General features: G+C 43.0%; 1 protein-coding gene across 1 annotated transcript; it reads left to right on the top strand.

Annotated features, from left to right (window-relative positions):
- LOC311125427 (bone morphogenetic protein 6-like) lies at positions 1-27,401 on the top strand (the record flags this gene model as incomplete). Its single annotated transcript, XM_084199470.1, is given in 7 exon segments — positions 1-46; positions 48-191; positions 5,505-5,653; positions 6,021-6,215; positions 21,685-21,761; positions 27,007-27,117; positions 27,252-27,401. Coding segments are annotated over 7 exon segments (872 nt in total), but the record flags the coding sequence as incomplete, so codon positions are not given.
- Between the last annotated feature and the right edge of the window lie 276 nt (positions 27,402-27,677).

The following is a 27,677-nucleotide window of genomic DNA, read 5'->3' as shown; positions in this document are numbered from 1 at the left end:
TGGAGTACGACAGAGAGCTGTCGCCACACAGACTGCACACAAAGAGTTCAGTTCAACCTGTCCCAGATCCCCGAGGGCGAGGCCGTCACCGCCTCCGAGTTCCGCCTCTACAAGGAGTGTGTGAGCCGAGCCGTCCACAACGAGACCCTCCTGCTCAGCGTCTACCAAGTGGTGCAGGAGTACTCCAACAGGTAACACACACACAGTTCAGTCCTTATATGTAAATCTGGTGAAAATAGATCATCTCATCAGCACCTTTTCACAGTCAGATAGCTTAGTGCTTGCTATTACTATATAAATGGGTTCATATCAGGGCTAGCATGTTGTATTGTTTTATAGTGCTGAAGTCATGCTATCACAGTAATGCTATATACACTGTATATACAAAAGTATGTGGACACCCTTCACAGTAGTGGATTCGGCTATTTCAGCCACACTCTTTGCTGACAGGTGTATTAAATTGAGCAAACAGCCATGCAATCTCCATAGACAAACATTGGCAATAGAATGGCCTTAATGAAGAGCTCAGTGACTTTCAACGTGGCACTGTCATAGGATTCCACCTTTCCAACAAGTCAGTTCATCATATTTCCGCCCTGCTAGAGCTGCCACGGTCAACTGTAAGTGGTGTTATTGTGAAGTGGAAACATCTAGGAGCAACAACAGCTCAGCCGCGAAGTGGTAGGCCACACAAGTTCACAGAACGGGACCGCCGAGTGCTGAAGCGCATAGTGCTTTAAAATCGTCTGTCCTCAGTTGCAACACTTACTACCGAGTTCCAAACTGCCTCTGGACGCAACGTCAGCACAATAACTGTTAGTCGGGAGCTTTTCATGGTTCGGGCTAGGCCCCTTAGTTCCAGTGAAGGGAAATCTTAACGCTAAAGCATACAATGACGATTCTGTGCTCCCAACTTTGTGGCAACAGTTTAGGGAAGGCCCTTTCCTGTTTCAGCATGACAATGCCCCCGGGCACAAAGCGAGGTCCATACACAAATGGTTTGTCGAGATTGGTGTGGAAGAACTTGACTGGCCTGCACAGAGCCCTGACCTCAACCCCATCGAGCACCTTTGGGATGAATTGGAACATGGACTCCGAGCCAGGCCTAATTGCCAAACATCAGTGCCCGACCTCACTAATGCTCTTGTGACTGAATGGAAGCAAGTCCCCGCAGCAATGTTCCAACATCTAATGGAAATTCTTCCCAGAAGAGTGGAGGCTGTTATAACAGCAAAGGGGGGACCAACTCCATATTAATGCCCATGATTTTGGAATGAGATGTGTGATGAGAAGGTGTCCACATACTTTAGGTCATGTAGTGTATTTGAGGTATAGATATTGTTATTCTATTGGGTTACTATTTACTATTTTTTGTTGTTGATTTTTTTACTTTTCAACTCTGTATTGTTGGGAAAGGGCTCGTAAGTAAGCATTTCACAGTAAAGTCTACCCCTGTTGTATCCGGGGCATGTGACAAATAAAATGTAATTGATTGATATAGATGTATAGTATTTGTGAGTGCCACTGAGGCAGAATCCTCCATAGAATGATATATAGGATACAGACAGAACTCTGAAATCCTCTCAGCTTTCCATCTGATTCAGCTTCTTCCAGTGATCTGTCTAACACTGGGATGATATGGTTCAGCTTCTCCCAGTGATCTGTCTAACACTGGGATGATATGGTTCAGCTTCTTCCAGTGATCTGTCTAACACTGGGATGATATGGTTCAGCTTCTCCCAGTGATCTGTCTAACACTGGGATGATATGGTTCAGCTTCTCCCAGTGATCTGTCTAACACTGGGATGATATGGTTCAGCTTCTCCCAGTGATCTGTCTAACACTGGGATGATATGGTTCAGCTTCTCCCAGTGATCTGTCTAACACTGGGATGATATGGTTCAGCTTCTTCCAGTGATCTGTCTAACACTGGGATGATATGGTTCAGCTTCTCCCAGTGATCTGTCTAACACTGGGATGATATGGTTCAGCTTCTTCCAGTGATCTGTCTAACACTGGGATGATATGGTTCAGCTTCTCCCAGTGATCTGTCTAACACTGGGATGATATGGTTCAGCTTCTCCCAGTGATCTGTTTAACACTGGGATGATATGGTTCAGCTTCTCCCAGTGATCTGTCTAACACTGGGATGATATGGTTCAGCTTCTCCCAGTGATCTATCTAACACTGGGATGATATGGTTCAGCTTCTCCCAGTGATCTGTCTAACACTGGGATGATATGGTTCAGCTTCTCCCAGTGATCTGTCTAACACTGGGATGATATGGTTCAGCTTCTCCCAGTGATCTGTCTAACACTGGGATGATATGGTTCAGCTTCTCCCAGTGATCTGTCTAACACTGGGATGATATGGTTCAGCTTCTCCCAGTGATCTGTCTAATGAGGGGGAAAGTATATTGCTACTCCGCCCTCCTAGTTAGTCCTAAGCTTGTCGAAAAGAGGGATAATGTATACTGCTACTCTGTCCTCCTAGTTAGTCCTAAGCTTGTCGAAAAGAGGGATAATGTATACTGCTACTCTGTCCTCCTAGTTAGTCCTAAGCTTGTCGAAAAGAGGGATAATGTATACTGCTACTCTGTCCTCCTAGTTAGTCCTAAGCTTGTCGAAAAGAGGGATAATGTATACTGCTACTCTGTCCTCCTAGTCAGTCCTAAGCTTGTCGAAAAGAGGGATAATGTATACTGCTACTCTGTCCTCCTAGTTAGTCCCGATCTTGTCGAGATGAGGGATAATGTATACTGCTACTCTGTCCTCCTAGTCAGTTCCGATCTTGTCGAGATGAGGGATAATGTATACTGTGTGCAGAGGAAAGACTTAACTACACGTACTTCTCCAGACATTGATTACACGGTAGCGTAGCTCTGGTTTTCTGCCATGTATTCTCTCTTGAATGAGGCATGACCACAACGCCTTACCAATATAGCCTGACTTTAGTGTCCCAAAAACAGAAGCAAGGCCAAAACACGCCAAGTATTTACATTGTGGCTGCTGGGAGAGACGTCCCAGTCGGAGACAACAGACACTAAAATAGCTGGATGGTATTGATGTTTTGAAAACGGTGGGAGACGATGTAAGATTCTGCATTGAGTTCATTGAGGCACTTTTTAAGGAAAAGTCATTGAGTTGATAATATGTCCCAAAATGCTTTTTGGCCCACGCCGTTGTAAGACGGGCATCTGTTTTCCTTATGTGTAGTGATGCAATTGTATTATTACGTTTGCTGTATACGTTTCTGGTCGTCTACAAGTCCTCAATTCATTTAAAATTGTAAAGACAATTGCTCTTTTTAAAGTTTCTGCTGGATTCTTGTTTTTGTAAAAGTGTTTCTATGTCTATATCATGAGGATCTTGTTTGCCACATTCTCTTATCTTCACAATAGGCGGTTTGTGCTCTGCTGCCCGCAGGCAAAGCCTTTTATTTTGCGATATATTTGGAGATTAAAGGGGCCATATATCTCCAATTACTGTATTATTGTAGGAGGATGTTTACCTTTAGGCAAATTATAGCTTGGTTTGTGGGCTATCCGAGAACATCGCTTTGTGCTTTGTGCTTGCAAATCCTAACTACTTGTGCGGCTTGCAAAACACATTTGCTGACAAACAGATAAATTTGTAAGTGGTTCAAGTCTTCGAAGTTGTAATTGCTTTGATTATAGCTCACAATCTTTTAATAAGCACATGGGGTAGTGAAAGCTTGCAAGCAGGGCTGAACAGAGGTACAACTACACATCATTGCCAAAATACATCCTCTGAAGTTTTATAAAAGCTACAAGATAGGCTAAAAAAATCCATGAATAAGGATACATTTGCGAGAGTAAAGTCTCTGGTAGTTGTTCTTGAAGTCATGTAAAACTTGCCTCTGAAATCCAAAGTCAGCAGGGAGTCCACAAACTCTGGGATTCTCCAGTCCTCCTCCTGTTTACAGTTTACCGGCTTCTGTTATGACCCTCAGCAATAACAATAGGCTGCAGAATTCGCTGTTGCATTTTATACTGCAGTATTCACTTGATTGAGGTGGTTTCTTTGGCACTGTGTTCATTTCCTTACTAAATTACATGACTATATAGTTCCATACCTTATCTCAAAAACACACAATCTTTCAGTACCCAATTAACATGGTGTTCTTGGGAACTGTGAGGCGATTCTTTTGTTTCCAAGTCTTGTCACCAGTCTCAAGCTAAATGTACGTTCAAACAGGACAAGCCATCTAAACAACAGCCAGATATGGTGCATTTTTAACTACATTCATTTGACAGGGCCAGTAAAGGAGATTTATTGGAACAAAAAACACAAAACGTTGACATATGACCTTATTATTCCAGTTCATTTAAGCAGTCAATAAGAGGCTTTACAGTAGGGCTTTAGTGCCACACCCCCCACGGCTCTCAGATGGACCCCCTGCCGGTCCACGGGTGTTAAAATGTCTGCCTCGATCAGAATGACTCAGCACCGGCCCACCAAACCCAAGCTGCGCCCAATGTGTGAACTACCTGAGGGGGGCACTGGGAACGGCCTGAGGGGGGCACTGGGAACGGCCTCATATGGAAGCCCTCAGAAACACTCTCATTAACAAGCAATAATGAGGGGCTGCCGATGCATGACCGCAGGGGCATTCCCGGAACACCTGGGTGATTGTGGGGCTTTGATCTGCGGCCCGGGGAGGGGCCAGCGGACTCATGCTGTGTCATTACAGTAATGGGGACGAGACAAACCTCTCTCTCTCTCTCACTCAGGTTGTGGTTGTCTTTTTCACCTGAGACCTAGCTACAGTTATAGGGAGGGGAGGGGAGGGGAAGGGTGGTGGGGAGGGGAGGGGAGGGGAAGGGAGGGGAGGGGAAGGGTGGTGGGGGGGTAGGGGTGGTGTGGGGGGGAGGTGAGGGTAGGTGGGGAGGGGTGGTGGGGAGGGGAGGGGAGGGGTGGTAGGGAGGGGAGGGGAGGGGAGGGTGGTGGGGTTATGTTACGAACCCAGCAGCGTTGCAGTTCTTTACACAAACTGGTGCGCTTGGCACCTACTACCATACCCCACTCAAAGGCACTTTAATCTTTTGTCTTGCCCATTCACCCTCTGAATGGCACACATACACAATCAATGTCTCAAGGCTGAACAATCTTTATTTAACCTGTCTCCTCCCCTTAATCTACACTGATTGAAGTGGATTTAACAAGTGACATCAATAAGGGATCAAAGCTTTCACCTGGATTCACCTGGTCAGTCTATGTCATGGAAAGAGCAGGTGTTCTTAATGTTTTGTATACTCAGTGTAGATTCATACAGTATAGGGATAGACGGGGATCATCTTCATAGTGTAAAGTGCCAAAATCCCTGAATGTAGGCTGTAAGAAAACATGAACGTCGTACTGACATATACTACAGTATCTGTTATGGTAGAGTACCAGCAATTAATGTACACTTTGTATACTTCTGTAAAGATGGGAAAGCTGTTGGCCCTCAGTCATGGCTGCTTGTTGTGACTGTGCCCCAAGGGAGGCGGACCTGTTCTTGCTGGAGTCTCGCAGGCTGTGGGCAGCCGAGGAGGGCTGGCTGGAGTTTGACATCCTGGCCACCAGTAACCTGTGGGTGATGAGTCCTCACCACAACCTGGGCCTCCAGATCAGAGTGGAGACCGGCAGCGGTGAGCACCATGCTAACGGCTAACATTAGAAATATGTTGCTAACGGCTAACTTTGGAAACATGCTAATAGCTAGCGTTAGAAACATGCTAAATAACTTTAGAATTTTCATCTTGAAATGAAAACAATAGTGGATACTGAACAGTGGGGCTTTTTTAGGCTTGTCACAATGCTGAAATGGAAAGGTTGATATGTTTGCAAGTCAACTATTTGACACTTAATGGACACTAAACATCCATCAAAGGACAAATGTTTCACAAGAATATATCAGTAGGGTGTATGATACTCTCCCTTCTAGGCTATGTTTAGTAAACTGTAGCACATTCAGTATGTCCAAGTGATTGACGGCTCCTCTCTTCTGTGGAACAGGGCGGAGCATCAGCTCCAAGGAGGCGGGGCTAGTGGGGCGTGACGGAGGGCTGGAGAAGCAACCCTTCATGGTGGCCTTCTTTAAAGTCAGCGAGGTGCACATCCGCACCGCCCGCTCCACCAACAAGCGCAACAAGAACCGCAACCGCCCTACGCAGCCCCAGGAAGGAGGCTCCAGAGGCCCCAGCCCAGCAGGTGTGTCCATAGTCTGACCAACACCCAGTTAAACCCTTTTATGATGAATATGTAACCAGGCCAGTTCATCACAGCTCTGTAGTGTGAAAAGGGTATACCAGTGTGTGAAGGTATTTTATTTATTTTACCTTTTTGCTCAATTCAGTATTGGAAAGTTTTGGGATGTGTTCATGTTTATTACCGTAAGAACATCAATCAAACCCAACCGCACCGTACAACTACACCACAACATCACACCTCACAACATCACACCTCACATCATCACACAGAGCACAATACAATATCCAAACACCTGCAAGCCGAGCAGGAAAGCTCTCGCAGCACCAGGTTTCAGTGTAATATGGTGAGGTGTGCTGCCATTGATGGGGATGTCGGTGGCAGCTCTCCAAATGAGAAAAAAAGACAGAGAGAGAGTGAAACTATCCCTAGATGCATGACCTCATCATTCGAGAGTGCACTTTACAGTACCTCCCCTCCTCCGTACTTAGCGGCTGATGTTATGAAAAGGTCAAATTAAATTAGGCTCTAATCCAGCTACCCATTCTGCCTTCACCCCTGGCCATTTCATAACGTTAGCATAATGTTAGCCTTTGCTGAACATAAAGCTGGCCCTGTGAGGGAGGATCCCAGTGCTTTCACAGCAGGAAGAGCTGCGGTTTCAGAGGGCTTTGTGGCTAATATCTGCCTGATCCTAGCGTTAATTTGACGGATGAAGCCCAGGCTAACATTAAGCCTTCATGGCCAGGGCCACGGGATCAGCTACTCAGCTTCTTAACCGTCAGCGTTACAATAGCAGCACAAGTGATTTCCCTCACCTCCTCGGTTTCACGTCATCTGCTTTGATGGCGATACCATCTAAAGGCTAGAGGTGTTGTTGGATGATGTCAGTCAGGAGCTCTACATTTTCTTCCTTTCCCCCAACACAACATACTATGTGGTGGGGGAAGTTCAGTTAGTTCAGCTTTATTTAAGCAGGATATTCCTCTCAGCAACAATCACTGTTTCCCTGGGAACCTGAAGTTATGAGTTTGTGGTTCCATCTCTGTACATATGTATGTACATACAGAGTACAGTTAATCACACAAGTCATCCATTCCTATTGTAGCCTGTAAGGAATATGTTCAGAGTTCTAGTACATTATAACCGTGCTCTTCTCAGTAGTGCAGTGTCCATTAGATAAAAACCTTCAGAGCAGAACAGAGCAGAATAGAACAGAATAAAACAGAATAGAACAGAGCAGAATAGAACAGAACAGAACAGAACAGAGAAGAATAGAACAGAACAAAACAGAGCAGAATAGAACAGAACAGAACAGAACAGAGCAGAATAGAACAGAACAGAGCAGAATAGAACAGAGCAGAATAGAACAGAGCAGAATAGAACAGAACAGAGCAGAATAGAACAGAGCAGAATAGAACAGAGCAGAATAGAACAGAACAGTACAGAACAGAACAGAACAGAGCAGAATAGAACAGAGCAGAATAGAACAGAGCAGAATAAAACAGAACAGAACAGAGCAGAATAAAACAGAATAAAACAGAATAGAACAGAACAGAGCATAATAAAACAGAATAGAACAGAACAGAGCAGAATAGAACAGAATAAAACAGAATAGAACAGAGCAGAATAGAATAGAACAGAACAGAGCAGAATAGAACAGAATAAAACAGAATAGAACAGAGCAGAATAGAACAGAATAGAACAGAATAGAATAGAACAGAATAGAATAGAACAGAATAGAACAGAGCAGAATAGAACAGAGCAGAATAGAATAGAACAGAGCAGAATAAAACAGAATGGAACAGAACAGAGCAGAATAGAGCAGAATAGAACAGAATAAAACAGAATAGAATAGAACAGAATAGATTAGAACAGAACAGAATAGAACAGATTAGAGCAGAACAGAATAGATTAGAACAGAACAGAACAGATTAGAACAGAACAGATTAGAACAGAACATAATAGAACAGAACAGAATAGAATAGAACACTACAGAACAGAACAGATTAGAACAGAATAGAATAGAACAGAATAGAACAGAATAGAACATAATAAAACAGAACAGAACAGAGCAGAACAGAACAGAACAGAGCAGAACAGAACAGAATAGATTAGAACAGAACAGAATAGATTAGAACAGAACAGAATAGAGCATAATAGAACAGATTAGAACAGAACAGAATAGAACAGAACAGAATAGAACAGAATAGATTAGAACAGAACAGAACAGAACATAATAGAACAGAATAGAATAGAACAGAACAGAATAGAACAGAATAGATTAGAACAGAACAGAACAGAACAGAATAGAACAGAACACTACAGAACAGATAAGAACAGAATAGAACAGAACAGAATAGAACAGAACAGAACAGAATAGAACAGAATAGAATAGAACAGAATAGAGCAGAACAGAATAGAACAGAACAGAATAAAACATAATAGAACAGAATAGAGCAGAATAGAACAGAACAGAACAGAACAGAACAGAATAGAACAGAACAGAATAGAACAGAACAGAACAGATTAGAACAGAACATAATAGAACAGAACAGAACAGAATAGAACAGAATAGAATAGAACAGATTAGAACAGAACAGAATAGAATAGAAAAGAATAGAGCAGAACAGAATAGAGCAGAACAGAATAGAGCAGAACAGAACAGAACAGAATAGAACTTAATAGAACAGAACAGTAGAGCAGAACAGAATAGAACAGAACACAATAGAACAGAATAGAATAGAACAGAACAGAATAGATTAGAACAGAACAGAATAGAGCAGAATAGAACAGAACAGAACAGAATAGAACAGAACAGATTAGAACAGAATAGATTAGAGCAGAACAGAACAGATTAGAACAGAACATAATAGAACAGAACAGAATGGAACAGAATAGAATAGAACAGAACAGAACAGAATAGAACAGAACTTAATAGAACAGAATAGAACAGAACAGAATAGAGCAGATCAGAATAGAGCAGAATAGAACAGAATAGAACAGAATAGAACAGAATAGATTAGAACAGAACAGAATAGAACAGAACAGAACAGAATAGAACAGAATAGAGCAGAACAGAATAGAACAGAACAGAACAGAATATAACTTAATAGAACAGAACAGTAGAGCAGAACAGAATAGAACAGAACACAATAGAACAGAATAGAATAGAACAGAACAGAATAGATTAGAACAGAACAGAATAGAGCAGAATAGAACAGAACAGAACAGAATAGAACAGAACAGATTAGAACAGAATAGATTAGAGCAGAACAGAACAGATTAGAACAGAACATAATAGAACAGAACAGAATAGAACAGAATAGAATAGAACAGATTAGAACAGAACAGAATAGAACAGAATAGAATAGAACAGAACAGAACAGAATAGAACAGAACTTAATAGAACAGAATAGAACAGAACAGAATAGAGCAGATCAGAATAGAGCAGAATAGAACAGAATAGAACAGAATAGAACAGAATAGATTAGAACAGAACAGAATAGAACAGAACAGAACAGAATAGAACAGAACAGAATATAACAGAATAGAGCAGAACAGAATAGAGCAGAACAGAACAGAATAGAACAGAACAGAATAGAGCAGAATAGAACAGAACAGATTAGAACAGAACAGATTAGAACAGAACAGAACAGAATAGAATAGATTAGAACAGAACAAATTAGAACAGAACAGAATAGAACAGAACAGAATAGAACAGAACAGATTAGAACAGAACAGAACAGATTAGAATAGAACAGAACAGATTAGAACAGAATAGAATAGAACAGAATAGAACATAACTGAATAGAACAGAATAGAGCAGAACAGAACAGAGCAGAATAGAACATAATAAAATAGAACAGAACCGAATAGAATAAACAGAATAGAACAGAACAGAATAGATTAGAACAGAACAGAATAGAACATAATAGATTAGAACAGAACAGAACAGAACAGATTAGAACAGAACAGAACAGAATAGAGCAGAATAGAACAGATTAGAACAGAATAGAACAGATTAGAACAGAACATAATAGAACAGAACAGAATAGAACAGAACAGAATAGAGCAGAACAGAATAGAACAGAACAGAACAGAATAGAACAGAATAAAACAGAACAGAATAGAACAGAACAGAATAAAACAGAACAGAATAGAACAGAACAGAATAAAACAGAATAGAACAGAACAGAACAGAACAGAACAGAATAGAATAGAACAGAACAGAACAGAACAGAACAGAATAGAATAGAATAGAATAGAGCAGAACAGAACAGAATAGAGCAGAACAGAACAGAATAGAGCAGATTAGAACAGAATAGAACAGAATAGAACAGAACAGAACAGAATAGAACAGAACAGAACAGAATAGAACAGAACAGAATAGAGCAGAATTGAACAGAATAGAACAGAACAGAACAGAACAGAATAGAGCAGAATAGAACAGAATAGAACAGAACAGAACAGAACAGAACAGAACAGAACAGAACAGAATAGAACAGAACAGAACAGAATAGAACAGAACAGAACAGAATAGAGCAGATTAGAACAGAATAGAACAGAACAGAATAGAGCAGAATAGAACAGAATAGAACAGAACAGAACAGAATAGAGCAGAATTGAACAGAATAGAACAGAACAGAACAGAACAGAATAGAGCAGAATAGAACAGAACAGAATAGAGCAGAATAGAACAGAATAGAACAGAACAGAACAGAATAGAGCAGAATTGAACAGAATAGAACAGAATAGAACAGAACAGAATAGAGCAGAATAGAACAGAATAGAACAGAACAGAACAGAACAGAATAGAGCATAATAGAACAGAACAGAACAGAACAGAACAGAATAGAGCAGAATTGAACAGAATAGAACAGAATAGAACAGAACAGAATAGAACAGAATAGAACAGAACAGAACAGAATAGAGCATAATAGAACAGAACAGAACAGAACAGAACAGAATAGAACAGAATAGAACAGAACAGAACAGAATAGAACAGAATAGATTAGAGCAGAACAGAACAGAATAGAGCAGAACAGAATAGAGCAGAACAGAACAGAATAGAACAGAATAGAGCAGAACATAATAGAACAGAACAGAATAGAGCAGAACAGAACAGAATAGAACAGAACAGAACCGAGCAGAACAGAACAGAACAGAACAGAACAGAATAGAATAGAATAGAATAAAATAGAACAGAATAGAGCAGAATAGAACAGAACAGAATAGAACAGAACAGAACATAATAGAACAGAACCGAATAGAATAAACAGAATAGAACAGAACAGAATAGAACAGATTAGAAGAGAACAGAACAGAATAGAGCAGAATAGAACAGAATAGAACATAATAGATTAGAACAGAATAGATTAGAACAGAACAGAATAGAACATAATAGATTAGAACAGAACAGAATAGAACAGAATAGAACAGAACAGATTAGAAGAGAACAGAACAGAATAGAGCAGAATAGAACAGATTAGAACCGAACATAATAGAACAGAACAGAATACTATAGAACAGAACAGAACAGAATATAACAGAATAGAATAGAACAGAATAGAACAGAACAGAATAGAACAGAACTTAATAGAACAGAATAGAACAGAACAGAATAGAGCAGAACAGAACAGAATAGAACAGAACAGAACAGAACAGAACAGAACAGAACAGAACAGAACAGAACAGAACAGAACAGAACAGAACAGAACAGAACAGAACAGAACAGAACAGAACAGAACAGAACAGAATAGAATAGAATAGAATAGAATAGAATAGAATAGAATAGAGCAGAACAGAGCAGAGCAGAGCAGAGCAGAGCAGAGCAGAATAGAACAGAGCAGAGCAGAGCAGAGCAGAGCAGAGCAGAGCAGAATAGAATAGAATAGAATAGAATAGAATAGAATAGAATAGAACAGAGCAGAGCAGAATAGAATAGAGCAGAACAGAATAGAATAGAATAGAATAGAATAGAACAGAACAGAACAGAACAGAACTGCCTCTCAGGCCCATACTAGTCTACTGGTGCTCCAGTTTATGAGGACAATCTGTTGAACCAACCTGTGCTAAAGGATTGGACTTTATGTAACCCAAAACACCAACCCTCTCGGCCACACCACTTGGGATGTCTGGAGTGTAAATATTTAGATCCTGCGCAGGAAGTTGCGAGGCCCTTGCGACAGCAACCACGTCCATCGCCGTGGTTACGATGAGGCGGACTTATGAGGCATATGGTTCCAATACCACATCACTCACTCACTTCACAGGCTCTGAGGAAGACAGGAAGGATGGATGGATGAAGGGAGCATCCTTCTTCTGTGCTGCTCTGAGGGAGAAACAAAGAGGGACAGTGCTTCATTGTTTAGCATCTCTTGGGACCACCATCGTCCCCACTTCACAGTTTACAATTCACATCAACAAATCAATGTAGCATAGCCACCAGAATAATAGTATGCTTAAGAACACAACACACCCACAGACAAGTCAGGGGCTTGGCTCCAACATCCACACTAGCATACTACTTAAGCATGGAAATTGGAACATAACCATGGTCTCATGATATACAGGTAACTGCCAAAATAAAGGAAACACTTTAGTAAATGAGGGATACATTTACTCTTAGGGTCATGTATAAAACGCCCAGTTGCCCATTATTTTGGCTACCACGGCTAGAAGAGATCTCAAAGGAGCATAGGGTGTTTAAAGTGTGTGCGTGCGTGTGTGTCTCAGTCACCAGATCTGCGGCGCCTTAGACAGCGTTTTCCACCACTGTCAACAAAACACCAAATGATGGAATTTCTCGTGGAAGAATGGAGTCGCATCCCTCCAATAGAGTTCCAGACACTTGTAGAATCTACGTCAAGGTGCATTGAAGCTGTTCTGGCTCGTGGTGGCCCAACGCCCTATTAAGACACTTTATGTTGGTGTTTCCTTTACTTTGGCAGTTAACTGCGTCCTCTTGGCGTTAGTTGCCCTACAATAACACAAGCAGAACCTGCTGTACATACTGCGTTCCTTTGAGAGGGGAAAAGTTTGTACTGCACTGGAAATGAGAGAAGAAGAAGAACAACAACAGGGTTTGAGGAAGCCGGGCTTGGACCTTTAACGGCCATCCAGGAGGAGAATCACTGCAGGCTAGCCGCTCCTGGCCTCAGACCTGTCATTACCCAGGCCAGTCATTAGCCACTCGCTAAAAGTCTGACCAAGTTAACAGTATTGCTTAAAGAATTCTAATAACGTGGCGCTATCCAGCAGTGTGTTTTCATCTCAGGGTCTCCTCCTCCAGTCTCTCCTTTGTTGACTGTTGGTGTAATTAGACATCAGCGAGCTCCGCAGAGGGTTTAATAACCTCCCTGATGAAAGACAGGAAGAAAGATAAACTTCAGTGGAAGAGGGAGGGAGGGGGAGAGAGAGGGAGGTTCGCCCACTGATGACACAGACAGACAACAGTGAAATTCTCTTTTAAGTCTTCATGGGAGTTTGGAGAGGCTGGCCCATTCTCTCTCTCTCTCTTTGGGAAGACCCTGTTCTTTTGGGAATGCCGCGGCCTATTAGCCCAGTGCTCCATCACCGCCTCTCCACAGGAACAGTGGCTTGTGTAATTGCTACTGTAAAAAGTAGCAGTTTTTTTTTCCTTGAAAAAGTTTTGGGAATAAACCGTGGAGCTATTGTATGCGGTTGCAGAGATTGAGGCTTTTGGTGGAAGGAACCCATTTAATGTTGTTATTTATGGACTTTTCCTTTGTCAACACTGTTAACCCAACCTCCGCGTCCCCGTGGAAATTGAATTAGCATAATAAAACAATCACCATCAAAATCGGTCTGTTTAAGCTAGAGAGATCTGGTTGCACGGGCTGCGTCTCAATCCACCGCATCCACCAATGGCGGCCTTACGCATCCGCGGTGGAAGGTGGCTGAGCTACAGCGGCGTCTGTCAGGACCAGGAGACGTCCCGAAAATCCGTCTTCTCACGGAAAGCATCTGTAGCGTCTGAAGTGGACTCGTCGGTACCGCCGATCTGCAAACCTCCAAACAGTTTGGGCTACACACTAATATGACCCCTCTGTGGAAAGGTGACACTCTCTCACGAACATGTCGGTTGTTTTGCTGAAGGTCCCCAGGTACCAGTTTTTAAAAAATGAATGGAAGTATACATGGAGACTGTTTAGTGCCAAAAATAAGGGGTCAAATATGGGTAAAAAAAACATAAATAATAATTTTCGGATCTTTCTTATATCTCTCAGATATAGGACAGACACTTTAAAGCAAACATCCTTTTATTCAATGCGTTTCTATGGGCTAGTAGCAGTAAGGCCAAATTCAATGTTTCATCAAATCATTTGTTTATACTATTTTTTTTTATACCTAAAGGGGTCCTAAAATTCCAAATAAAATAGCTAAATGAGCCTTGGTATGACTATCTTAAAACAATTCCATAAGGTAGTTTAGTAGAACCCCCTAATCTGAAGGATCCCCTTTGTATCCATGCTCAGCAGTAGCTGTGTGACATAACATTTTACAGACAGGAAGGAGAGAGGTGGTTTATGGGTACCACAAATCTGGCCTTTACACTCAATGAAACTCCACAGTAAATATCAACTTTATTTCTGTTAAACTGCCCCGACTGTAAATACTGATGGCTATAAATACAGAGAGGAAGCAAGGTGTGTGTGTGTGAGTCTCTGTGTGTGTATTCAACCTCCAGACCTTTTCCACCTGCTCACCCCAGTCCTCTGGTCCCCTTAGCACTTTCAGACAGTGTCCTGCTACATGTCACGCTTTACCAGGGTGCTTGTTAAAGGAGCTGCCCAGCGCAGGGAGGGAGTTTCAGTGGCACGATCCCAACCCTGTGATTTGGCTGGGAGCTGAATGTCTGGGCCCGTAAGGCCTGTGTATGTGCAGGCAGGCAGGCAGGCAGGCAGGCAGGCAGGGAGGGAGTCTGTGTGAAGTCAGGTCACATCTCGCCATGTGAGAGGAACACCAGCCCAGGGGTTAAGTACCCTCTCGGGATCGGCTCCAGGGCCTCATTGAGAAGCAGATTTATCTCTGTAAATATTTAACTTGCAGAGGCACAGCCTCTGGTGGCGGAAAACCCAGACCGGCCCGGGGGCTGACAGGCCAGGCAGGCTGACCCAGAGAAAACATGGCCACAAACACATGGGCTAGGACCGCCCTGCTTCACGTTAGGACAGACACTGTAGCTACACTCCTCCTTTATCGCCCATATCTAAACATATCATCAGCAGACACCCTGAGAACACACACGCACACACACAGTCAGACAGGAAAGAGCGCTGTGGTCGGACCACGGGAAACACCTGAGTGGTCTCCGACAGTAACGGCCGGGATGACCTCTCGACCCTGCCCTCGTGACCAAATGCCACCTTTTCTGTTTTCCGTCTTGGCGTGAGTTAACCCCCCAGTCAGGTGACTGCTGCACTTATGTTGAAGCCTTTCCTGTTCCAATGAGAAGCGAGCGGAGGCTATTTTTACTGTCATGTTTCAGGGCAATTTTCTCTCTCTCTCTCTTTCTCTCTTTTCGCCTTAGGTTGTCACATGTCTGGGCTTGTTCTGTTTATGTTTCATTCAAAATAATGAGTAATTACATCATAATGTCATTACGGTTATGAATCCAAATTATGGCTCTCTAATAACGACGGGCTAAGTGGACGAGTTGAAAAACAAAACAAATGAAAGTGGTTATTTTGACGCCCCGGTAAGAGCCTGCACTGTGTAGAACGCCCGCTGGCATTGATCAATCAGAGAGTGGAGTCACTTGGTCATGGGATGGAACAGTAAGCGCAGTGAGTGAGTACAACTTACCACTCCACACCCAGTAAACTAAATAATCTGGTTTAATGACTAGGTCCTGGTCTTGACACACACACAAAGAGATGGTCCTCTCTGCCAGCCCCGATGCCAACCTGGGCCTGGCATGGCATACCCTGGCACGGTTCGCCCACTGATGGCTTTCCCCTGGGTGGGGAACTCCGACAACAGGAAGTGATGCCACCCTGTGCTGATATCATGGTTCTCCTCTCTCTGTTTAGTGATGGGGGGGGGGCAACGCAAAAAAACTAAAAATCAGCAAGTGGAACATCGTCAGTGGAAAGTCTGAGTCACCCGTTTTGACTTCAGAATGCCGGCCGGTGCCAGCAATGACCTTCCCCTCTGAAACACCATACCTGTTGACACTCGCTGAGTCGCTAACTCTGTGACTCTGCGGCCGGGTGGGACGAAAGGGAAATGATTAAAACAAACTGCGGAGAGAGGACGACAGTTATAAACACGCTTGTCATCGGTGTCCGACCCAATACACCCAAACGCCCACCAATTACATTAGTGAGTGTGAGGCACTTAAAAATAATCTACTACACACTCTAACACATAATGTTACTGTGAACTACAGCCATACACACTGTAACATATGTTACTGTGAACTACAGCCATACAAACTAACACATGTTACTGTGAACTACAGCCACACACTGTAACATATGTTACTGTGAACTACAGCCATACAAACTAACACATGTTACTGTGAACTACAGCCACACACTGTAACATATGTTACTGTGAACTACAGCCACACACTGTAACATATGTTACTGTGAACTACAGCCATACACACTGTAACATATGTTACTGTGAACTACAGCCATACACACTGTAACATATGTTACTGTGAACTACAGCCATACACACTGTAACATATGTTACTGTGAACTACAGCCATACAAACTAACACATGTTACTGTGAACTACAGCCACACACTGTAACATATGTTACTGTGAACTACAGCCATACAAACTAACACATGTTACTGTGAACTACAGTCACACACTGTAACATATGTTACTGTGAACTACAGCCATACACACTGTAACATATGTTACTGTGAACTACAGCCATACACAATCTAACACATGTTACTGTGAACTACAGCCTTACACACTGTAACATATGTTACTGTGAACTACAGCCATACACAATCTAACATGTTACTGTGAACTACAGCCATACACACTGTAAATAATAAATAAATAACATATGTTACTGTGAACTACAGCCATACACACTGTAACATATGTTACTGTGAACTACAGCCATACACAATCTAACACATGTTACTGTGAACTACAGCCTTACACACTGTAACACATGTTACTGTGAACCACAGCCATACACACTGTAACACATCATGTTACTGTGAACTACAGCCATACACACTATAACACATGTTACTATGAACCACAGCCATACACACTGTAACACATCATGTTACTGTGAACTACAGCCATACACAATCTAACATGTTACTGTGAACTACAGCCATACACACTGTAACACATCATGTTACTGTGAACTACAGCCATACACACTGTAACACATCATGTTACTGTGAACTACAGCCATACACACTGTAACACGTTACTGTGAACTACAGCCATACACACTGTAACACATGTTACTGTGAACCACAGCCATACACACTGTAACACATCATGTTACTGTGAACTACAGCCATACACAATCTAACATGTTACTGTGAACTACAGCCATACACACTGTAACACATGTTACTGTGAACTACAGCCATACACACTGTAACACATGTTACTGTGAACTACAGCCATACACAATCTAACACATGTTACTGTGAACTACAGCCATACACACTCTAACACATGTTACTGTGAACTACAGCCATACACACTCTAACACATGTTACTGTGAACTACAGCCATACACAATCTAACACATGTTACTGTGAACTACAGCCATACACACTGTAACACATGTTACTGTGAACTACAGCCATACACACTGTAACACATGTTACTGTGAACCACAGCCATACACACTGTAACACATCATGTTACTGTGAACTACAGCCATACACACTGTAACACACGTTACTGTGAACCACAGCCATACACACTGTAACACATGTTACTGTGAACTACAGCCATACACAATCTAACACGTTACTGTGAACTACAGCCATACACAATCTAACATGTTACTGTGAACTACAGCCATACACACTCTAACACATCATGATACTGTGAACTACAGCCATACACACTATAACACATCATGTTACTGTGAACTACAGCCATACACAATCTAACATGTTACTGTGAACTACAGCCATACACACTGTAACACGTTACTGTGAACTACAGCCATACACAATCTAACATGTTACTGTGAACTACAGCCATACACACTGTAACACATGTTACTGTGAACTACAGCCATACACAATCTAACATGTTACTGTGAACTACAGCCATACACTGTAACATATGTTACTGTGAACTACAGCCATACACACTATAACACATCATGTTACTGTGAACTACAGCCATACACAATCTAACATGTTACTGTGAACTACAGCCATACACAATCTAACATGTTACTGTGAACTACAGCCATACACACTGTAACATATGTTACTGTGAACTACAGCCATACACACTGTAACATATGTTACTGTGAACTACAGCCATACATACTGGGAGGCAGGTAGCTTAGTGGTAAGAGCGTTGTGCCAGTAACTGAAAGGTCGCTGGTTCTAATCCCCGAGCCAACTAGGTGAAAAATTTGTCGATGTGCCCTTGAGCAAGGCACTTAACCCTACTTGCTCCTGTAAGTCGCTCTGGATAAGAGCGTCTGCTAAATGACGTAAATGTAAATGTAATACACACTGAAACATATGTTACTGTGAACCACAGCCATACACACTGTAACACGTTACTGTGAACTACAGCCATACACACTGTAACACATCATGTTACTGTGAACTACAGCCATACACAATCTAACATGTTACTGTGAACTACAGCCATACACACTGTAACACATGTTACTGTGAACTACAGCCACACACTGTAACATATGTTACTGTGAACTACAGCCACACACTGTAACATATGTTACTGTGAACTACAGCCATACACACTGTAACATATGTTACTGTGAACTACAGCCATACACACTGTACCATATGTTACTGTGAACTACAGCCATACACAATCTAACACATGTTACTGTGAACTACAGCCTTACACACTGTAACACATGTTACTGTGAACCACAGCCATACACACTGTAACACATCATGTTACTGTGAACTACAGCCATACACAATCTAACATGTTACTGTGAACTACAGCCATACACACTGTAACACATGTTACTGTGAACTACAGCCATACACAATCTAACATGTTACTGTGAACTACAGCCATACACTGTAACATATGTTACTGTGAACTACAGCCATACACACTATAACACATCATGTTACTGTGAACTACAGCCATACACAATCTAACATGTTACTGTGAACTACAGCCATACACAATCTAACATGTTACTGTGAACTACAGCCATACACACTGTAACATATGTTACTGTGAACTACAGCCATACACACTGAAACATATGTTACTGTGAACTACAGCCATACACACTGTAACACATCATGTTACTGTGAACTACAGCCATACACAATCTAACATGTTACTGTGAACTACAGCCATACACACTGTAACACATGTTACTGTGAACTACAGCCATACACAATCTAACATGTTACTGTGAACTACAGCCATACACTAACATATGTTACTGTGAACTACAGCCATACACACTAACACATCATGTTACTGTGAACTACAGCCATACACAATCTAACATGTTACTGTGAACTACAGCCATACACAATCTAACATGTTACTGTGAACTACAGCCATACACACTGTAACACATGTTACTGTGAACTACAGCCATACACAATCTAACATGTTACTGTGAACTACTGTGTACTACAGCCATACACTGTAACATATGTTACTGTGAACTACAGCCATACACACTATAACACATCATGTTACTGTGAACTACAGCCATACACAATCTAACATGTTACTGTGAACTACAGCCATACACACTGTAACACGTTACTGTGAACTACAGCCATACACACTGTAACACATGTTACTGTGAACTACAGCCATACACACTGTAACACGTTACTGTGAACTACAGCCATACACAATCTAACACATGTTACTGTGAACTACAGCCATACACACTCTAACACATGTTACTGTGAACTACAGCCATACACACTCTAACACATGATGTTACTGTGAAATACAGCCATACACAATCTAACACATGTTACTGTGAACTACAGCTATACACACTGTAACACATGTTACTATGAACCACAGCCATACACACTGTAACACATCATGTTACTGTGAACTACAGCCATACACACTGTAACACACGTTACTGTGAACCACAGCCATACACACTGTAACACATCATGTTACTGTGAACTACAGCCATACACAATCTAACATGTTACTGTGAACCACAGCCATACACAATCTAACATGTTACTGTGAACTACAGCCATACACACTGTAACACGTTACTGTGAACTACAGCCATACACACTGTAACACATGTTACTGTGAACTAAGCCATACACACTGTAACACATGTTACTGTGAACCACAGCCATACACACTGTAACACATCATGTTACTGTGAACTACAGCCATACACACTGTAACACACGTTACTGTGAACCACAGCCATACACACTGTAACACATGTTACTGTGAACTACAGCCATACACAATCTAACACATGTTACTGTGAACTACAGCCATACACAATCTAACATGTTACTGTGAACTACAGCCATACACACTCTAACACATCATGTTACTGTGAACTACAGCCATACACACTATAACACATCATGTTACTGTGAACTACAGCCATACACAATCTAACATGTTACTGTGAACTACAGCCATACACACTGTAACACATGTTACTGTGAACTACAGCCATACACAATCTAACATGTTACTGTGAACTACAGCCATACACTGTAACATATGTTACTGTGAACTACAGCCATACACACTATAACACATCATGTTACTGTGAACTACAGCCATACACAATCTAACATGTTACTGTGAACTACAGCCATACACAATCTAACATGTTACTGTGAACTACAGCCATACACACTGTAACATATATTACTGTGAACTACAGCCATACACACTGAAACATATGTTACTGTGAACCACAGCCATACACACTGTAACACGTTACTGTGAACTACAGCCATACACACTGTAACACATCATGTTACTGTGAACTACAGCCATACACAATCTAACATGTTACTGTGAACTACAGCCATACACACTGTAACACATGTTACTGTGAACTACAGCCATACACAATCTAACATGTTACTGTGAACTACAGCCATACACACTATAACACATGATGTTACTGTGAAATACAGCCGTACACATATCATTCACTACCTAATCCGATATATGAGAGTGAAGGCGGATATGATTCTGATTCAACCCTGATTTATCCTGCTACTTCCTTCTTCCCATTTAGAACACAACAGCAGTGACCAGAACACAGCCTGTAGGAGACATGAGCTCTACGTCAGCTTCCGGGAGCTGGGCTGGCAGGTAAAGGTCTAACTCTCCCCCAGTAATGCAGTGACACACTGGTGGACTACAGGGACTACAGTACCCATAATTCCATGTGCAACTATTCCATTTGATCAGAGTGAAAGAGAGTTAACAACCTGTAGTTTATCTCATTACCAATACAATACAGACACAAGGCCAGAATCTCAGGTCAAAGAGGGTCAATGAAGACATTTGGTAGAAGACAGCAGACTAACAAACAGGCTTTTGTACTGCTTTAATAACCATTTAAAGAAGCATTATGGGCATTTGGTACGAGTTTAAGTGGCCTGTGAACTCAGTCAGGTTAATGGAGGGAAAACAGGCAGCCACGTAGTCACGCAAAACAATCAACCCCCTGTTAACACAGAACTGACATCTAGAGGGAAAGTGCCAACACACACACACACAGGCCCACACACACACGTACTCACTCACACACGTACTCAAACACACACATACTCACTCACACACACACACTCACTCACACACACACTCACACACACTCATTCACTCACTCACACACACGTACTCACTCACACACCCGTACTCACTCACTCACACACCCGTACTCACTCACTCACACACACGTACTCACTCAAACACACTTACTCACTCAAACACACGTACTCACTCAAACACACACACATAGACAGAAAGAGAGAGACCGTTAAAGAGGAAGAGATCGTAGCAACTACCTGCTCCATGAGTGATTCCACAGGTACTTGCACATTCCTGCACTGATCCGTCCTAGGAGACCCAGTTGAAACTGAACACTGAGGGAGAGAATCAGTGTGAAACAACACAGTGCTTTGGACCTCATGCCAGTATACATGCCTGACACTGCTGCCGGGGCCGACTGCAGAACTAGCACTGTTTTATTAAACTATTCAATAGTCATTCAAATACAGTGGGGGGAAAAAAGTATTTAGTCAGCCACCAATTGTGCAAGTTCTCCCACTTAAAAAGATGAGGCCTGTAATTTTCATCATAGGTACACGTCAACTATGACAGACAAAATGAGGAAAAAAAATCATGAAAATCACATTGTAGGATTTTTAATGAATTTATTTGCAAATTATGGTGGAAAATAAGTATTTGGTCAATAACAAAAGTTTCTCAATACTTTGTTATATACCCTTTGTTGGCAATGACACAGGTCAAACGTTTTCTGTAAGTCTTCACAAGGTTTTCACACACTGTTGCTGGTATTTTGGCCCATTCCTCCATGCAGATCTCCTCTAGAGCAGTGATGTTTTGGGGCTGTCGCTGGGCAACACAGACTTTAAACTCCCTCCAAAGATTTTCTATGGGGTTGAGATCTGGAGACTGGCTAGGCCACTCCAGGACCTTGAAATGCTTCTTACGAAGCCACTCCTTCGTTGCCCGGGCGGTGTGTTTGGGATCATTGTCATGCTGAAAGACCCAGCCACGTTTCATCTTCAATGCCCTTGCTGATGGAAGGAGGTTTTCACTCAAAATCTCACGATACATGGCCCCATTCATTCTTTCCTTTACACGGATCAGTCGTCCTGGTCCCTTTGCAGAAAAACAGCCCCAAAGCATGATGCTTCCACCCCCATGCTTCACAGTAGGTATTGTGTTCTTTGGATGCAACTCAGCATTCTTTGTCCTCCAAACACGACGAGTTGAGTTTTTACCAAAAAGTTCTATTTTGGTTTCATCTGACCATATGACATTCTCCCAATCCTCTTCTGGATCATCCAAATGCACTCTAGCAAACTTCAGACGGGCCTGGACATGTACTGGCTTAAGCAGGGGGACACGTCTGGCACTGCAGGATTTGAGTCCCTGGCGGCGTAGTGTGTTACGGATGGTAGGCTTTGTTACTTTGGTCCCAGCTCTCTGCAGGTCATTCACTAGGTCCCCCCGTGTGGTTCTGGGATTTTTGCTCACCGTTCTTGTGATCATTTTGACCCCACGGGGTGAGATCTTGCGTGGAGGCCCAGATCGAGGGAGATTATCAGTGGTCTTGTATGTCTTCCATTTCCTAATAATTGCTCCCACAGTTAATTTCTTCAAACCAAGCTGCTTACCTATTGCAGATTCAGTCTTCTCAGCCTGGTGCAGGTCTACAATTTTGTTTCTGGTGTCCTTTGACAGCTCTTTGGTCTTGGCCATAGTGGAGTTTGGAGTGTGACTGTTTGAGGTTGTGGACAGGTGTCTTTTATACTGATAACAAGTTCAAACAAGTGCCATTAATACAGGTAACGAGTGGAGGACAGAGGAGCCTCTTAAAGAAGAAGTTACAGGTCTGTGAGAGCCAGAAATCTTGCTTGTTTGTAGGTGACCAAATACTTATTTTCCACCATAATTTGCAAATAAATTCATAAAAAATCCTACAATGTGATTTTCTGGAAAAAAAATTCTCAATTTGTCTGTCATAGTTGACGTGTACCTATGATGAAAATTACAGGCCTCTCTCATCTTTTTAAGTGGGAGAACTTGCACAATTGGTGGCTGACTAAAAACTATTTTTCCCCACTGTACATATACACAGGAGGTTGGTGGCACCTTCATTGGGGAGGACGGGCTCGTGGTAATGGCTGGAGCCTCCACTGAGATATATACACAGTACCCTGCCTCAGTATCCCAGTCACAGAGCCTTCATATACACAGTACCCTACTGCCTCAGTAGCCCAGTCACAGAGCCTTCATATACACAGTACCCTACTGCCTCAGTAGCCCAGTCACAGAGCCTTCATATACACAGTACCCTACTGCCTCAGTATCCCAGTCACAGAGCCTTCATATACACAGTACCTTACTGCCTCAGTATCCCAGTCACATAGCCTTCATATACACAGTACCCTACTGCCTCAGTATCCCAGTCACAGAGCCTTCATATACACAGTACCCTACTGCCTCAGTAGCCCAGTCACAGAGCCTTCATATACACAGTACCCTACTGCCTCAGTATCCCAGTCACAGAGCCTTCATATACACAGTACCCTACTGCATCAGTAGCCCAGTCACAGAGCCTTCATATACACAGTAGCCTACTGCCTCAGTATCCCAGTCACAGAGCCTTCATTTACACAGTAGCCTACTGCCTCAGTATCCCAGTCACAGAGCCTTCATATACACAGTACCCTACTGCCTCAGCATCCCAGTCACAGATTCATCATTTACACAGTACCCTACTGCCTCAGTATGCCAGTCACAGAGCCTTCATTTACACAGTACCCTACTGCCTCAGTATGCCAGTCACAGAGCCTTCATATACACAGTACCCTACTGCCTCAGTATCCCAGTAACAGAGCCTTCATATACACAGTACCCTACTGCCTCAGCATCCCAGTCACAGAGCCTTCATATACACAGTACCCTTCTGCCTCAGTATCCCAGTCACAGAGCCTTCATTTACACAGTACCCTACTGCCTCAGTATCCCAGTCACAGAGCCTTCATATACACAGTACCTTACTGCCTCAGTATCCCAGTCACATAGCCTTCATATACACAGTACCCTACTGCCTCAGTAGCCCAGTCACAGAGCCTTCATATACACAGTACCCTACTGCCTCAGTAGCCCAGTCACAGAGCCTTCATATACACAGTACCCTACTGCCTCAGTAAACCAGTCACAGGTTATTCATTTACACGGTACCCTACTGCCTCAGTATCCCAGTCACAGAGCCTTCATATACACAGTACCCTAATGCCTCAGTATCCCAGTCACAGAGCCTTCATATACACAGTACCCTACTGCATCAGTAGCCCAGTCACAGAGCCTTCATATACACAGGACCGTACTGCCTCAGTAGCCCAGTCACAGATTATTCATTTACACGGTACCCTACTGCCTCAGTATCCCAGTCACAGAGCCTTCATATACACAGTACCTTACTGACTCAGCATCCCAGTCACAGAGCCTTCATATACACAGTACCCTACTGCCTCAGCATCCCAGTCACAGAGCCTTCATATACACAGTACCCTACTGCCTCAGTATGCCAGTCACAGAGCCTTCATTTACACAGTACCCTACTGCCTCAGTATCCCAGTCACAGAGCCTTCATATACACAGTACCTTACTGACTCAGCATCCCAGTCACAGAGCCTTCATATACACAGTACCCTACTGCCTCAGTATGCCAGTCACAGAGCCTTCATTTACACAGTACCCTACTGCCTCAGTATCCCAGTCACAGAGCCTTCATTTACACAGTACCCTACTGCCTCAGCATCCCAGTCACAGGGCCTTCATATACACAGTACCTTACTGCCTCAGTATCTCAGTCACATAGCCTTCATATACACAGTACCCTACTGCCTCAGTATCAGTCACAGAGACTTCATATATACAGTACCCCACTGCCTCAGTAACCCAGTCACATAGCCTTCATATACACAGTACCTTACTGCCTCAGTATCTCAGTCACATAGCCTTCATATACACAGTACCCTACTGCCTCAGTAGCCCAGTCACAGAGCCTTCATATACACAGTAACCTACTGCCTCAGTATCCCAGTCACAGTCTTCATATACACAGTACCCTACTGCATCAGTAGCCCAGTCACAGAGTCTTCATATACACAGTACCCTACTGCCTCAGTATCCCAGTCACAGAGCCTTCATATACACAGTACCCTACTGCCTCAGCATCCCAGTCACAGAGCCTTCATATACACAGTAACCTACTGCCTCAGTATCCCAGTCACAGAGCCTTCATATACACAGTACCCTACTGCCTCAGTAGCCCAGTCACATAGACTTCATATACACAGTACCCTACTGCCTCAGTAGCCCAGTCACAGAGCCTTCATATACACAGTACCCTGTCTCAGTAGCCCAGTCACAGAGCCTTCATATACACAGTACCCTACTGCCTCAGTAGCCCAGTCACAGAGCCTTCATATACACAGTAACCTACTGCCTCAGCATCCCAGTCACAGAGCCTTCATATACATAGTACCCTACTGCCTCAGTATCCCAGTCACAGAGCCTTCATATACACAGTACCCTACTGCCTCAGCATCCCAGTCACAGAGCCTTCATATACACAGTAACCTACTGCCTCAGTATCCCAGTCACGGAGCCTTCATATACACAGTACCTTACTGCCTCAGTATTCCAGTCACAGAGCCTTCATATACACAGTACCCTACTGCCTCAGTATCCCTGTCACAGAGCCTTCAGAACACACTGTAGACCATTAGGATGACTGTTGTGTCCCGACTGGTTAGCCATATTGAATGTATCCCTCTTGTGATTGTATCAGGACTGGATCATTGCACCCGAGGGCTATGCCGCCTACTACTGTGGTGGAGAGTGTGCCTTCCCCCTCAACGCCCATATGAACGCTACCAACCATGCCATTGTGCAGACACTGGTGAGTTCTCCAAGAAGGCTTATAAACTGCTGAGCGCTAACAAAGCTCCAAAGGTGACATAATTGGCCCTTCAAAGGGAATAAGTGACCTTTGAAATCTTTTCGTCGACTTCTGACCTTGTCGTCGTCTCCCAGGTCCACCTCATGAACCCGGAGAATGTGCCCAAGCCCTGCTGCGCGCCCACCAGGCTGCACGCCATCTCTGTGCTCTACTTCGACGACAACTCCAACGTCATCCTGAAGAAGTACAAGAACATGGTGGTCAGGGCCTGTGGTTGCCACTGACGACCGCCAAACCGCCGCGTCATCATGGTCACCTGACCGCACGCGGGCTGCAGCAGAGACTGTTTGCACGCGACATCCTGGGTCTGCGTGTTTGTACTACCCACTCCTCTCCCATACTCAGGGTGAGGGAGGAATTGATAATGGCCCATTGTGCTGCTTTCCCCCCCCTCTCCAATCGAAGTGATTTTCAAGTTCTCCGACGGCTACTGGCTCATTACAGCAAAACAACTCGGAAGACGTCAGGGAATTTACTCAATGTTATCTCAGCGCGGGTAG

This window comes from Coregonus lavaretus, assembly GCF_964263955.1.
Source record: "Coregonus lavaretus genome assembly, contig: HAP1_SCAFFOLD_840, whole genome shotgun sequence".
Classification (NCBI taxonomy): domain Eukaryota; kingdom Metazoa; phylum Chordata; class Actinopteri; order Salmoniformes; family Salmonidae; genus Coregonus; species Coregonus lavaretus.
Note: the sequence above shows the minus strand (reverse complement) of the source record. Positions and strands in the feature narration are given on the sequence as shown.